Below are 14,663 nucleotides of genomic sequence, written 5' to 3'. Positions count from 1 at the left end.
AGGGTGTGGCTGCATGCTGCAGGGTGTGACTGCACGGAGCAGGGTGTGGCTGTGTGAAGCAGCGTGTGACTGCACGGAGCAGGGTGTGGCTGCATGCTGCAGGGTGTGGCTACGCGCAGCAGGGTGTGGCTGCGCGCAGCAGGGTGTGGCTGCAGGATCTGCACCCAGCCTGCCGCTGGTGGCCAAGATAAGCCGCACACAGCCAATGGGAGTAGGTCATCGTAACTGGCCAACCAAAAGTAGTGTAGTGCCCCGATAAAAAGAGAATCTGCTGCTGGGCACACCTACGTGGACATTTTTACATGTGGAAAATTGATTGTATTAACTATGTCACGCTCCTACCGCCCCCCTCCCCTCACCCCAAGTGTGTCAGTAGTTTGCTGACTACTTTTTAGGATCCATGGACCCAAGACACCTAAAACAAGCATTTACAATGCAATGGTTTTGCCTTTGTTAAAGTTAGAGCTATTGGCATTGCTCTTGACATTATTTTTATTTATGTTTTTTTAACATAAATAAATGGCATTGTCATTTACAATGCCAATAGCTTAATCTCTCGCAAATGCCACACACAAACACCCACACAGAGCCCTCCACACACACACCCACAGAGCCCCCCACACACACAGCCACACAGAGCCCCCCCAGACACACTGCGAGCCCCCCCCACACACTGCGAGCCCCCCCCGCACACTGCGAGCCCCCCCCGCACACTGCGAGCCCCCCCGCACACTGCGAGCCCCCCCCGCACACTGCGAGCCCCCCCCCCCCGCACACTGCGAGCCCCCCCCCACAGGAATGACTGGAGAAGGCCAGGCGGTGCGGCAAGTAAGGATGGTGGGGAGGGGCTTTTCTGCGTGGCCAGAGTCCAGTGGCAGTACATTTCTGGTCATGGGCCATTGAGCACAGCTCCCAGGGATCCAGCGACCGGACAGTCTCCACTGTGTAGGTAGGCAACAAGGCGCAGAGCAGGCACCAGGAAGGGCAGTCGGAAATAGCCAGTGCCCGCTTTGTCTGAGAAGGCCGCCTAGGAGCAAGATAGCAACGCAGCCCACGGCCAGCAGAGCAGGTAGGCCCCAGCAGAGCTGTAGGGGTCTCCCCCTAGACTACAGGGTTTCACTAGGATCACATCAGAAAAAAAATATTTAGGTGGTATTTCTTTCTGTTAAAATTGCTGAACTCTGGGACGTGCTTTCTGCAAAAAATCATTGAAAAGAATAGTGCTGGTGGGCCCCATCTGTAAGCACAGGGTACGAGTAGTGCAGCACCAGGCCACCCAAACTCAGCTGAAAGAAAAATAGGCATAGCATATTGTACGAAAACTGCACGATCACGGGACAAAATGAAATTCTCCAAATATCTTTCCTGGAATGTTTGAAGTAGCCTGAACAAAACAAAAAGATCTTTGCACTTAATGTGGACCATCTGGAATACGTCACTACACTAAATCAAAACCCAAAACATCCCCTCAATACTTCAGCCTGCATTTTCGGGAAGCGACGTTCTGAACAAAACGCAACTTACAAGGCCGAGGAAGTCTATGGCGCCAGGTAAACTAGACATTTTACGACCCGCTTTGCTGATTGTTGCATGACGTTATAGTGTAAGGTACAGGCGAGTTCCTTCATTACGTTATTAACCCACTTCTGTATGAACGGAGAGACCTGTTCCTGGCTCAGTGCAAAGACCCCCGCTCATTCCTAATCATTGAAAAGAATAGTGCTGGTGGGGGCCGGAACAGGCCGCAGCCGGGGCCTCGAGTAGAGCAGGCAAAACCTAAAAAGGAGGGCGTGCTCTCCCTCTTGCAGGAACCTGAGTGCAAACTGCACGTCAATAGTTATAATTTATGCAAGCCAGTTGGTGATTTAGTGAATATACAGGCTGCAGAGTTCTGCCCGTAGGTCGCAGGCTCTCATTTACAGAAAACCTTAAATCAGTGCACATACTGGAGATGGACATTCGTGCTAAACATCACAGGCCACACTGTCTTGGTGAGGTCGCTAGCTCCCTACTAGAAGGAAAAAGCTATGGTAAAAAAACAATTTTCAAGCATTTACTCGTAAAAATACATTAAAGTCGAACCCAAATGCCTCAACTTACAAATCAATGTAAAGTCTCGATTTCTATTCCACATAAGGCCCACAAACCAATCCCTCTATCAATCGTGCCTCCAGCCTTCGGCCTTGTTAGTGACCGATTCCCGCGCATCCCGTACCTCGTCCCTTCTTATGGGGAAACTCACCCTTGGTGGTGAAGGGATGGCTCTCCGAGTCGCTGGAGAGAGTTGTTGAGATCTTTTTGCAGGCGATGGTGAACATTTTGGAGAAAGCTGTTGGGATTTTGGAGAAATTGGGCACTTTCGAGAAAGTTGCTGGGATCTTCTGGAAGGTGTAGGGGGGTAGCTAGAAGCGAGCGGCTGGGGTCTTGCGGAAGGCGGAGGAGTGGACTTTCGAGTGAGAGCTTGGGGTTTTGGAGAGGGGGCTTGGGGTTTTGGAGAACGGCACTGTGGAGAGAGGGCGTGAAACTTTGGAGAACGGCACTGTGGAGACTGGGGTAGGGATTTTGGAGAACGGCACTGTAGAGAAAGTGTTTTAGATTTTGGAGAAGTGCACTGTGTAGAGAGGGCGTGAAACTTTGGAGAACGGCACTGTGGAGACTGGGGTAGGGGTTTTGGAGAACGGCACTGTAGAGACTGGGGTAGGGGTTTTGGAAAAAGCCACTGTAGAGCTAGAGTTTGGGATTTTGGAGAAGGGCACTGTGGAGAGAGGGCGTGAAACTTTGGAGAACGGCGCTGTAGAGACAGCGCTTGGAATTTTGGAGAAGGGCGCTTGGGATTTTGGAGAAGGGCACTGTAGAGAGGTGGCTTGGGATTTTGGAGAAGGGCACTGTAGCGAGAAGGCTTGGGATTTTGGAGAAGGGCACTTTGGAGAGCTTTGTTGGGATCGTTTGGAAGGAAGGGACTTCCAAGAGAGTTGTTGGCATCTCCTTGAACTTGAAGGAAGGCATTTAGGGGGGCTCGTGGAAGGCGGAGGGAAACACTTAGCAGCGAGTTGTTGGGATGCCATGGAGAAGGACACGGAACGTTTAAGCGGAAGTAACTGCACTCCATTGGAAGGTGGAGGTGGGCAGCTTAGAGAGGGGCTTCGTTGTATATTGGAAGGCATGGCCGGTCCTTAAGAGAGGAATCCGAGTTAGTATAATTTCCCCGGAGAACACTGCTGTGGGAGCTTCCTTTACGAGGCGCCGGGACGCGATCTCTGTTTTTGTTTCTATAATAAGCTACTTGCGAAAGCGGGACGCCTACTACAGCGAGGACTACACTAGAGTTTGTCACTACGCATCAGTTTGGCGGGTCCTCGAGTAGGCCACTCTGCCGCTTCCCCGCCTCCCTCCCGGGGTGCCGTTCTTACCTGCTGGACGGGGGTGTTGGGCCCCGGAAACCTGCTGGAGCCGTTTCGGTAGGGTGAGGGGGCCAGGAGCCGGAGCCGGAGCTGGAGCCGGGTCCGGGTGGAGTGCGGCCGCCGCGCTGTGTCTGTGTCCGGGCTCCGGGGGCGGGGAAGGAGTGGGGAGGAGCCGTAGGAGGAGTGGAAGGCGGGCACCCCCGACAGAGCCACCCCCAGCCGCGCCACCCACGGGGCGGGAAGGGGTAGAATCGGCAGGGGCGGGAGGGGGCGGGAAGGGGTAGAATCGGCTGCGTGGAGGAGGGGGCGGCAGGGGAATTCGGAGGAGGGGAGTGAGTGGGTGTGAAGAGGAGGGGAGGGATAATTATTCCCGTCCGAGCCTGAGGGAAGAAACTGAGAAGGTCAGAAAGGCGGGTGCCGGCTCAATGCCGGACCAGATTCGGGGGCGTTCCCGGCTTTCGGCTGACGTCGCGTGACGTCGGCAAAAGCCAAAGAATCTCGGGAACGCCCCCGAATCTGGTCCGGCATTGACGGACAGGCCCCTCGTCCAATGGCTAGGCTCCATTTATGGAGCCAGCCAATGAATGACGAGGGCCGACCCAAAGCCACACTACAGAACTCATCAGGATTTCGCCTGCGCGAAAAAGATGCGCAGAGCGCATCTTTTCGCCAGGCAAAACCTAAAAAGTGCTCAGGGGTTACTAGAAATGGGACTTCAAACCCCAATTTCCAGTTTACATCTGTCTGGACTGTGTACCCAAAAATAGTGTGTGGACTTCACAAAATGGGTTATTTATTTTATTTAATTGAAACTACCAGGTGGCTGCGGTGGTCTTTGAGGATCGCCCCCACTAAGCCCTGGGGAGAAGGGCTTGCTCATCCTGCCTCCTCACATGGAATGTCAAATTCTTTTTTTTAATAATTTTTGTTTTTAGAATGCAGGGATCATGCTACTTGCCCTGAAGTGGCGTCAACAAGAAATAACGTTCTCTTATGCCCAGTCCATCAAAGTGTTTTGAATCCGCGGACCAGACGTCCACTGACCAGAAACAAATGATAGAAGGAAGGGTTCCGTCACTATGTAGGATTCCAATACTTTTCAGGTCTGTGTTAGCCAAGACCTTTTGATTTAAAAAAAATATATATATGTACAATATACTTATTTAAAGGGGTTTTCAGTCAGCTTTCTTCATCCATTGGTCTGTTGGTGTGTCATTCACAGTCAGCCCACTTCAGCCACTGGATAACTTCACTTCGAGTGACTACTTGCTCTTTCACAAGGAGCACGTCTGCACACAAGCTAGTTCCCTTCTGTGCCGATGTTTTTTTTTTGTTTATTACTTTCATGTTGCGTTTGTGTTTAGAGCCTGACACAACAGCAGGATGCTTTATACCAGGCCTTATTCCACACGTTATCAGTTCCTGTCTCATGCCAATGCTGTTGTAAATTCCTTTTGGAATGTCCTTTGTTTATTGTTTGAATGCTGGTGTGTCACAGCATAACAGATTGCGTTCATTTGAAACTGTTCTGTATTACATTATTGGAAGCTTCAATATTATACATGTGAAATCATTAGCGAACAATTCTTCAGAACACGTTTATTCTGAACTTAATTTCACCTGCGGTCCTTTAATAAACTGTGCCCCAGAGGAAAAACAGCCTTTATTGTATTTAATTAGCAGCACTCTGAATTTTTTTTATTGCCTTCTTTCCTTTCTTCATTTATTTCCTTCTTTCATGCTTTTTTCTTTCCTCTTTCCTTCATTCCTTCTTTTTATTCCTCCTTTACTTTCTTCTTTTATTTTTCCCATACTTCTTTCATTCCCTCTATTTCTTTCTTGCTTTCCCCTTTTCTATCTTTTTTTCTTTCCTTTATTCTTGCATTCTTCTTTCCTTTTCTTACATTCTTTAATTCGTACTTCCCTTCTTTCTTTCTATTGCCTCCTTTCTTTCATTCTTTTCTCTCTTGACTTCTTTCTTACCTTCATTTCTTCCTTCTTTCTTTTCTTCCTTCTTGTGACCTTTTCTTTCTTCTTTCTCTCTCTCTCTCTTTCTTGTCCATTTCTTTTTCATTCCTTCTTTCCTTTCCTGCTTTCTGTCTTTCTAACCTTTCTTTCATTTTTCCTTACTTCTTTCTGTCTATTTTTTATCGTTCTTTCTAGCCTTCTTTTTTTTTGTGCTTGCTTTCTTTCTCATAAGTACGGGGCGTACAGCCAGTGGCACAACAATTCGGTGTTTTGAGTCTGTGTTTGCCAAGATCTTTTGATTTTATTAAAATTATGTGTATGGCATAGTTATTTATAGGGATTTTCAGCCGCACTTCCTCCATTTGTCTATGGTTGTGTCATTCAAATTTTTCTCCCAAACCACTTGAGCATGAGCCAAGGGGCAACGTGTCACCCCACTTCAGTCACTGGCTGACTTCACTATCAGTTACGGCATCTTTAGTCAGTGTTTTATTTGAGATTGACAAACTACCTGCACCTTCCCAAACTGAGGGGCATATTAGCAAGAACCTCGTTAAAATTATCGCCGTTTTAGCGGCAGGAAACTGCGATAATGGGCTTGCTAATATGCGTTATAGAATTCCAATAGAAGCCCAGGTTAGATCTGCAGGACATCTAACCTGGGCTTCTATTGGAATTCTATAACCCCTTCGCCGCGGGGCTAATACCCCCGTGGTGCGGGGGAAGAGGGGGGCTGCGCGCAGCGCCACGGTGCTGGTGACAAGCTCAGCTCGTCATGCTGCACAGCGGAGCTGAGCTCGTCACGACTCTGCCCATTCAATGGAACGCCCCGCACAGGAGCGGAATTAGCCCCGCGAGGGCGTTCCACGGCGGTTATGACAAGCTCCGCTCGTCATGAGCACAGCTCCACTGTGCCTCATGACGAGCTGAGCTCGTCATGAGCATTGAAGGAGTTAACGCATATTAGCAAGCCCATTATCGCTGTTTTAGCGGCAGTTTCCTGCCACTAAAACTGCGATAATTTTAATGAGGTTCTTGCTAATATGCACCAAAGTTTTGCAAAAGCCAGGACAAAATCAAACAAGACACCTGACCTATTTTCTTTGCCAATACTTGTTAAAATTTGGGACGTGGGCCTGCCAAGAACAGTCTGTGGACTAAAAAGGTGAAGTGTTAACCCTTTAAAATACACCTGGCATCTTTTTGAAAAGCTAATATCACAAAACGTAATGAAGCGATGTACACGAAAGCAAGCTGTCTGAGTAAAGTTCTACTTATAGTGCATATATGTATATACATACACTTCTGGTATGATTTTTGGCGCAAAATAAATGCTATTTTCATGTCCAGCCACTGGGTGTTAATGGAGCCAATGGAATGCTTAATGGGAAGTAAATAGAACAAAAGAGGTCACACCCAGCCCCTTACTCACGTCATTGATGAAGTCCTCGATGTCCGATGGGCCCCCAAGTGGCTTCCTGGGATACTGGGGTGTCCCGTAGTTGTAAGGTGCATCCTTTCGGATCGGCTGCTTTCCTCGGGGAGAGGGTGGTGGGAGGAGCTTGTTGGGGTTCCTCAACTGGTTGATATCATAGGCGTCCTAAGGGAGACAAGCGAGACTCTATATGTAACCCAATAGCCAATAAGTATTCTTTCTTACCCTGCAGGTCTGGTCCCTCTGATTTGAGTTCTTCATTGCAGTCAACATGTACTGCCTAGCACCTATATCGAACTATTGTTCACCTGGGAGGGGGGCGTTGAGGAGGGCAGGATACCAACTTCCATCGCCCTAGTTTTAATTTCCCAACTGCACAGTGTAATTTTGAAATTTGCCCCATAGGCAGGACCACTGGAATTATGCCTTTTTGTGGCTGCAGCATTTTCTGCCTAATTATGGATTGGCCACAGTTCCCACATAATCCATCATTTGCTACATAATCAGCAGATTTTAGCAAAACAAATAGTTTCTAGCGCTGATGCAGCAAAAGTTACAAAAAACTCTGCAACCGGTGCTTCTTTGCAGTGGAAGGCCATTCGCAAAAGTTGACTGGTCATCGTTTTGTTGCTCCTTGCTGTATTTGAGTGATAGACTGGTACCAGTGAGGTGAAACCTTTGCCCAGAAAGTGTGTACAACTGACAACATAATTAAATAATACTATCACCAAAAGTGTTGCATTACGCCACATAATTGACATTTTTTGCCACATGATTTAGTAAAATTTGCTGCATAATTTGGTCCTCCCCTGCCTCATAATTCCAGAATCTTAGCCTATAGGAGATATGGGGCATTGGGGTACTGAAGGGAACACAGTTACATGCGACAATCGGGAACAATACACACAAAGGGGCTCATTTAGATGTGGCAGTAGTGGACACCTCCTCTCCTGCTCCTCTACAAGAAGCTTTTCCGATGGCCGAACCACTGCCAGCTCTGCCTTCAGAAATACGCTGCCAAGTACCTGTGCTAATGTAAATGGTGTCAGAGAGGCGGCCATATTTACGACGGCCCCTTTGACACGCTTCCTACAAGGCGGCTTTCCTGTCCAGGATGGCCCTGTGAACCATGGCAGTCCTGGACAAAAAAATCTATAAATGCCCCCCACGCTCTGGGAGAAACCCCTGGGAGCATGGAGGACTTGAGGTAAGTTTTTGTCCAAGAAAGACCCCAGCTTTGAGGGTCTGTTTTTGCAAAATACCAAAACTGCAGGCAGGTCTGCCTTGGAACTGTGGACCTTCCATTACAGGCTGAGAGTGCATTGGGGTTAAAAACACAAAGACCACCTGCCCTAGGACAAACGGTAGATTTCACATGCCACTGTGGCTTGGGCCAAGAAGGTGATGCCTTTGCCCCCCCCCCCTATCTCTTTGAGCCCCCGTCCCTCCCCATTGTGTAAAGGATGCCATAAGTCCTGTGGACAGTAGTTGGAAAACACGGGGTGCATGCCTTGGTGCAGTGTTTGATCCTGGCCACAAGATTGGGTGGGCTCTGTGTAGTGTGCCTGGTACATAATGCAGAATAACCTTAGTTGAATACTCTGGGTCATACAATCATCCAGTTCTACCCTGAAAGTGGGCTGCATGTGTTCTCTTGTGTCCCCGGTTAGTCTAGAGGGGGCTGCTGCGTTTCGCAGTGGTTGGATTTTCTTCATGTCGGTGTTGACGTGATCTGGAAAGCTCCACCTGGTTTTGTATTGGTCTAAGAAAGTTGCCCCAAACTTTGACTTAAACTAGAAAACTCTCTAGGTTAGAGTTGGATCACATATCACCTGCTGGTATCACCTTACAGAAACAATATGCAAATTAATTACTATCTTTCGTTATTCCTATTGATCAATTGTTGTCTTATTTTGTTTGTGCTACCTGGAGAGAGGTATTGAGGCAATTACAGAGTGCTGTAGCTATCACACATTTGTTTCAGTGACTATTATAGCATGTATGACCCTTTTTGTTGAACCAGCTTGGTTCTTTATTTCATGTTTGGGATGCAGTGATTTGCAGGTGCTGCATGTACATTGCTTCTGATAGCTTTTCCAGCAGTTTCATTGTTATGTTATTTTAATATAACTTACTATGGCACACAAATCACCCACGAAGAGGTATCTAGGTGCTGACGATAAACACAGACAAGACAAAATGCTGAAGATTAGAATAGAACTGTCTTAAGCAGTTTCCTGAATTTAACATAATCAGAACAGATTGGTAAAATAAGTTATTCCAATAGAACGGGGCCAAGTAAGTAAAAGACCTGCCGCCTAGCCTGGGCAATGTGCGTTTGATAAAGTCAACATTCAAACAATGAGAATCAGTACAACTGATAAACGCGCCTTCCTTTTGCACTCACCTGGTCCTCCTCACCTCCTCCCTGCTCGTCATAGTTGAAGACATTGTCTCGGATGTCATCCTCAGAGTCCGACAGGAGTCCCTTGTGGGCACTGCCCCGGCGGTAACGCTCAACGATAACCAGAAACAGGATCACCACTATCCAGGAGAAAAGACAGCAGAAGTAAGAAAGAGGCTCAAAACGGAAGTGTTAAGACTAAACGTGCAAGAAATGCGCTGCTCGCGGCGCAGCACGCGCGGGATGACCAATTCTACCCTAGCTTGCTTGATTTCTACCGATGAGGTGAATAGTTCTTTGGCGTCCTGCCTGATTCGTAAGACTAAGTAAGAATGTACACCACTGAAGACACTTCTAATATAGCCTCTTTGATGTCCATCATTTAACACAGAGCCAACCTTCCTCAGAGAATTCCTGCTACTTAGTTAGGGCACGGTGTTGATCACGCCATGTAGTATTGTACCACCTATGAGCATGTGCCCCACAGGTCTACTTCGTAATTGTACGTTTCTGTCTATGGATGATTAGTCAAGTTGATTGTCTCAGTGGGTTATGTTGCTAGTACTTCAATGGAAGCGAGTGTCCCAAGTGCCTGCCAATGACTGAGTATTTTTTTTTTTACATGCATGATTTCCACCATTAGCTGGAATCAATGTTTCTGCAATCTGCAAGAAGTGTCCCACTTAAGAAGGATTCCATAGCACCAGCCATGAATTTCTACCACTGACTGTGAACAATTAAATGCCGGCATGAAATAACTGCTGAGAGCAATTTTTTTGCAGCAGGTACATATGCTACATTTGATTGAGGACAGTTTCTTTGCAGTATAGGCGGATTGCATCACTGAGTGCAATTCTATTGTAGCTTCTCTTAATCCTGCCTTGGAGTGGTGTGGAGCAGTACTGCTGCAGCATGAAGGAACCCCCTGCAGCTGCACTGTGCATGGATTCTGCCAGATGCTAGCTCACTCTGATGCACCCTGCATGCATTCTCCCACTTACTGAACCATGGCTACTGCAACCTGCCTCCATTTTACCACCAAGAAAAATTGCAATGACATCCGGTCTGGTCAATTCTACTATTGACAACAGCTGTTGTGCTTCTCAAGGAGAATACCTGAGATCTGCTTCCTGGGAGCACTTGTACATCACTTTACTCGGCCTTTTCTGATTTATAAGAAACTTGCTGCCTAAACGGATGCTTGAAGGGAAACTGGTTCTCGAACAAGACTTTGTGTTAGCAGATGGTTGATTAAAAGTCAAAAGCAATCATTTATATAATTTCCTTGCCATGGATGGAGGGGCTGCCATTGGTCAACGTCTCCCATCAAGTGATGGCATCCACTTACTTAGGAGAAGCAAGATACTGGCGAGGATGATCATCAGGGCTCCAAAGCTGATGCCTGTGCCGGCGATGAAAATGGCTGCCGCATCGGGCTTGCAAGAGCCCGCAGAATCGCAGGCGCACACAGTCACGTTCAGGAGATGCATCTGGGTCAGCTGAGGCTCCCCTGAGTCACTGACCCACATCGGGAGGACATACAAGCCTTCTTCCATCTTCTTCAGCAACTGCAGCACGGCATGCGTATCTGGGGACGGAGACACAAGGTGGCATCGTGAAAGGGACCGCGACTCAAACTGATGTTTATTACCATAAGCAATACGCAATGACCTCACCTCTTATACCTCAAAGGCTGTCAGTAATATGCCTCTCCTACTAACCAGATGTATCCGCAAAACTGGCCAACTGTGTGCCAAATATATCTGGAGACCTCACAACACATGCGGATTGGCCTTCAGAAGACCAGTCTGTGCTAAGCTGCATGTAAACATGACAACCTTTTCTCCTATCACTCACTCCTTCGATCAGTCAGCTACTCACCAACTCATTCTTGCCTGCCACTTGCATCCCCACTCCTTTAAAGAATAGCAGAGAAGAGGTTTGTCAATATCCAGAACTATCAACCCTAGCGGTCAAACTGTGGCCATCTTCTAGCACAAAGGTTAACTTAAGCACAAAGTGAGAGGGTAGAAGGTGCTGGGTTCTCTAAGTAACATCCACAGGAGTTCAGCTCCTTCCTAGGATGGACAGAGTCCCCAGAAATTGCCACCCCCGCAAAGATTTTCTTCTGCACTGGTGCACTATCCTGACTAGTTGGGATGATAAGTCCCCAGGCATTGAGAAACCTCTGAACGTTTGGGGCTGAAGGCATCACAGGCTCATTGTAGCCATGTTGAAGGTAGGAATACAGTTTTATATGGCATCCCATCTCCTTACCATTAACCGGGTTGATGGTCCAGTTCTGCATGAGCTCTGGGACAGCGGGGTCCAGCTGAAAGTGGAACGGCTCTGCTTGGGGGGGCAGGTCCTGGTCTGTGGCACTTACAAGCACCCCACTGTCTTTCCTGGGCATGCTGCACACCAGGCCGACCAGGGGATACATGTGCGGGGGCGTGTCGTTCTCCTCCATGATCTCTATGGAAAGCGTGCCAGTGGCCGTGCGAGGAGGGTCCGCTGTAAAGAAAGGACAAAGTAAGCAAGATCCATGTTGAGTGCTTTCAAAGTGCTACCATACCTTCACACATACACACAGCTACTCCAAGAGCTCTGGAGACAGCATATTACATGTTCAATGAATGACGCTGAATAATATGACATACGTAAAGTGTACACTGATGTAACTATAACACAGGAAGGGAGAAGTGACGGGCACGAGACACCCTCCATGGCACTGCATCCAGGGCCGCTGCCAGGATACCCTTGCGGGTGATAGTGCACTTAACAAATAAACACAACATAACATCCAACTCCATGAGCCTTCTAGCAGGGTTCATGAGGTACTGGGTGCCCAGGATTGGCGTGTTGCATCTGACACGCTCCTTCACACCCACCACCCTCAGCCTTAGCACAAACCGTTTGGGGTAGTTTGGGGACCAAGGGCACAATAGGATGGTTTCTCTTCGTGCTGGGGACCGAAGGACAACAGGAGGGCTTACACTCCTTTCTACAGAGGGGATGGTCAGCAATAGAATGGCTTACACTACACTACATTATACTCGGGCTGATGGACAGTAGGATGGCTTCCACCGCTCTGTATGCGGGCTTTTGGAACAGTAGGTTGTCTTCCACTACACTTTTCTAAGGGAGGACAGAATTTGAGATACCTTCCACTACTCTGATGGGACTCGTCAACTGCCTGATGGACATGTAGGACGGCTTACACTACTCCTTCCTGGGAGGGGTGATGGATAGTAATATGCCTTACAGCATTCTCTGCTGGGAGGGGTAATGGATAGTAGGATACCTTCCTCTACTCTACTAGGGGGACAACGGGTAGTAGGATTCCTTCCACAACCTTCTGCGTGCTAATGGGCAGTAGGATGACTTCCACAACTTTCTCCTGGGGTGAAGGTAATTCGGGACAGTATCATTCTGTCCACTACTGTGTGTGAGAGAATGATGGGCTGGTAGATTCACTCCTCTACTCTTTGCTGGAAGGAGTGATGGAAAACAGAACAGCTTTACCATCTTTTGCTGGGAGTGTGATAGACTTTAGGACAGCTTACACTACTAATTTTTTAAAGGGTTGATACACCTTAGGACAGCTTCCACATCTCTTTAGTGGGGATTTCACTATTCCTTGTGAAGGAGAGAATGGATGACTTTCACACTACACTTGCACAGTCAAAATATCAATTTTTAAATATCGACCTTCCTTAACCCGTTGGCCGCTGCCGCGATTTCGCGGAAGTGCGGCCGTTTTAAAAAACGGGCGGGGCTGCGTCGGCCGTTGAACGTGCGCAGCACCAGCCAGGTAGTGCTCCGAACGTTCAACGGCCGACGGCAGCACTTAACAGGTTAATATCGAGTTTTTAATATCGTAGGGAGAGAATATCGAAGTCAAGAATATCGTTGACCAGAATATAGACCTTAAGGAAAGTAATATCGTTTTTTTTCATATCGATAGCAAAAATATCGTGGTCAATAATATCGGGAAAAAAATTGCGTTATGTATTTTAGTATGTATTTTATATGTATGTTTAACCTTTTTTAATGTATTTTCATACATTTTTAAATAAATGTTTAGAAATTAGTAATTTTGTTAAAGTAAATTTTGAGTTTTAGTATCAGAGCGGGTTGTGGGTTTATAGGGGGATCAGGGTGGGAAGTAAATTCATTATAATTAATTATTTAATATGTTTTTATTTATTGTGATTGATCATTAATTGTTAATGAATTATTAATTGGTAATTACTTTTTATTCATTGGTTAATTTATCATTATATTAATTATAATTAATTAACAATAAGTGATAAACTGATACTTAATTATGTGATTTTTTATGTGTAGTTGATTGTGGTTTTATAGGGGAATAGGGTGGGAAGTAATTAAATTAATAAATTAATTTGTTTTTATTTATTGTTATTGATTATTAATTTATTTGTAATTAATTATTAATTGGTAAATAATTTGTATTATTTGGTTGATTTATAATTATATTAATTATAATTAATTTCTTATTAATTTTTATTAATTAATTTATAAAGTAATTGTGTTCTTATGTGTAGTGTGTTGTGTGTTAAAGGGGGAATAGTGTGGGAAGTACTTTAATGTTATTTAAGTAAATATGAATTTAATTTTATTGGTATTTATTTATTTGTTTTGTTAGTTAATTATTAATATGTTATTTATTTAACCCCTCCGCTGCGCTGAAAGTTCCGCGCTGGTGCCGAACGTTCTATTACATGGGCGGGGCCGGAACGTTCAGCGGACGTGCGCAGCACTACTGAGGTAGTGCACGCGACGTCTGCTGAACGTGCGCAGCATTAAAGGGGTTAAACAAACAAAAAAAAGAATTGATAAGTATGTTAATTTAACCCCTACGCTATCCTACATGTTCTACACTCACTGGAGTGGGAATAGTAATTTTAACCCCTACGCTATCCAACACTTTCCCTACTGTAGAACTCACTGGAGTGGGAATAGTAATTTTTACCACTACGCTATCCAACACTTTCCCTACTGTTGCACTCATTGGAGTGGGAATAGTCATTTTTACCGCTACGCTATCCAACGCTTTCTCTACTGTTGCACTCACCGGAGTGGGAATAGTAATTTGTACCCCTACGCTATCCAACACTTTCTCTACTGTTGCACTCACTGGAGTGGGAATAGTAATTTTTACCCCTACGCTATCCAACGCTTTCCCTACTATTGCACTTAATGGAGTGGGAATAGTAATTTTTACCCCTACGCTATCCAACGCTTTCCCTACTGTTGCACTCACTGGAGTGGGAATAGTAATTTTTACCCCAACACTATCCAGCGCTTTCCCTACTGTTGCACTCTCTGGAGTGGGAATAGTAATTTTTACCCCTACGCTATCCAACGCTTTCCCTACTGTTGCACTCACTGGAGTGGGAATAGTAATTTTTACCCCTACTCTATCCTGCTC

General features: G+C 46.4%; 1 protein-coding gene across 1 annotated transcript in view; it reads right to left on the bottom strand.

Moving 5' to 3' along the window:
- The window catches only part of CDH15 (cadherin 15), a 197,685-nt gene that overhangs the window by 25,766 nt on the left and 157,256 nt on the right, over positions 1–14,663 (bottom strand). Inside the window, exons 10-13 of the mRNA XM_078668302.1 lie at positions 11,486–11,722; positions 10,557–10,796; positions 9,212–9,348; positions 6,802–6,969 (exon numbers count right to left, since the gene is read on the bottom strand). Coding sequence (XP_078524428.1) covers positions 6,802–6,969; positions 9,212–9,348; positions 10,557–10,796; positions 11,486–11,722 — 782 coding nt within the window. The remainder of the gene's footprint in view (positions 1–6,801; positions 6,970–9,211; positions 9,349–10,556; positions 10,797–11,485; positions 11,723–14,663) is intronic.

The sequence above is a fragment of the Lissotriton helveticus genome, chromosome 12 (genome assembly GCF_964261635.1).
Source record: "Lissotriton helveticus chromosome 12, aLisHel1.1, whole genome shotgun sequence".
Taxonomy (NCBI): domain Eukaryota; kingdom Metazoa; phylum Chordata; class Amphibia; order Caudata; family Salamandridae; genus Lissotriton; species Lissotriton helveticus.
Note: the sequence above shows the minus strand (reverse complement) of the source record. Positions and strands in the feature narration are given on the sequence as shown.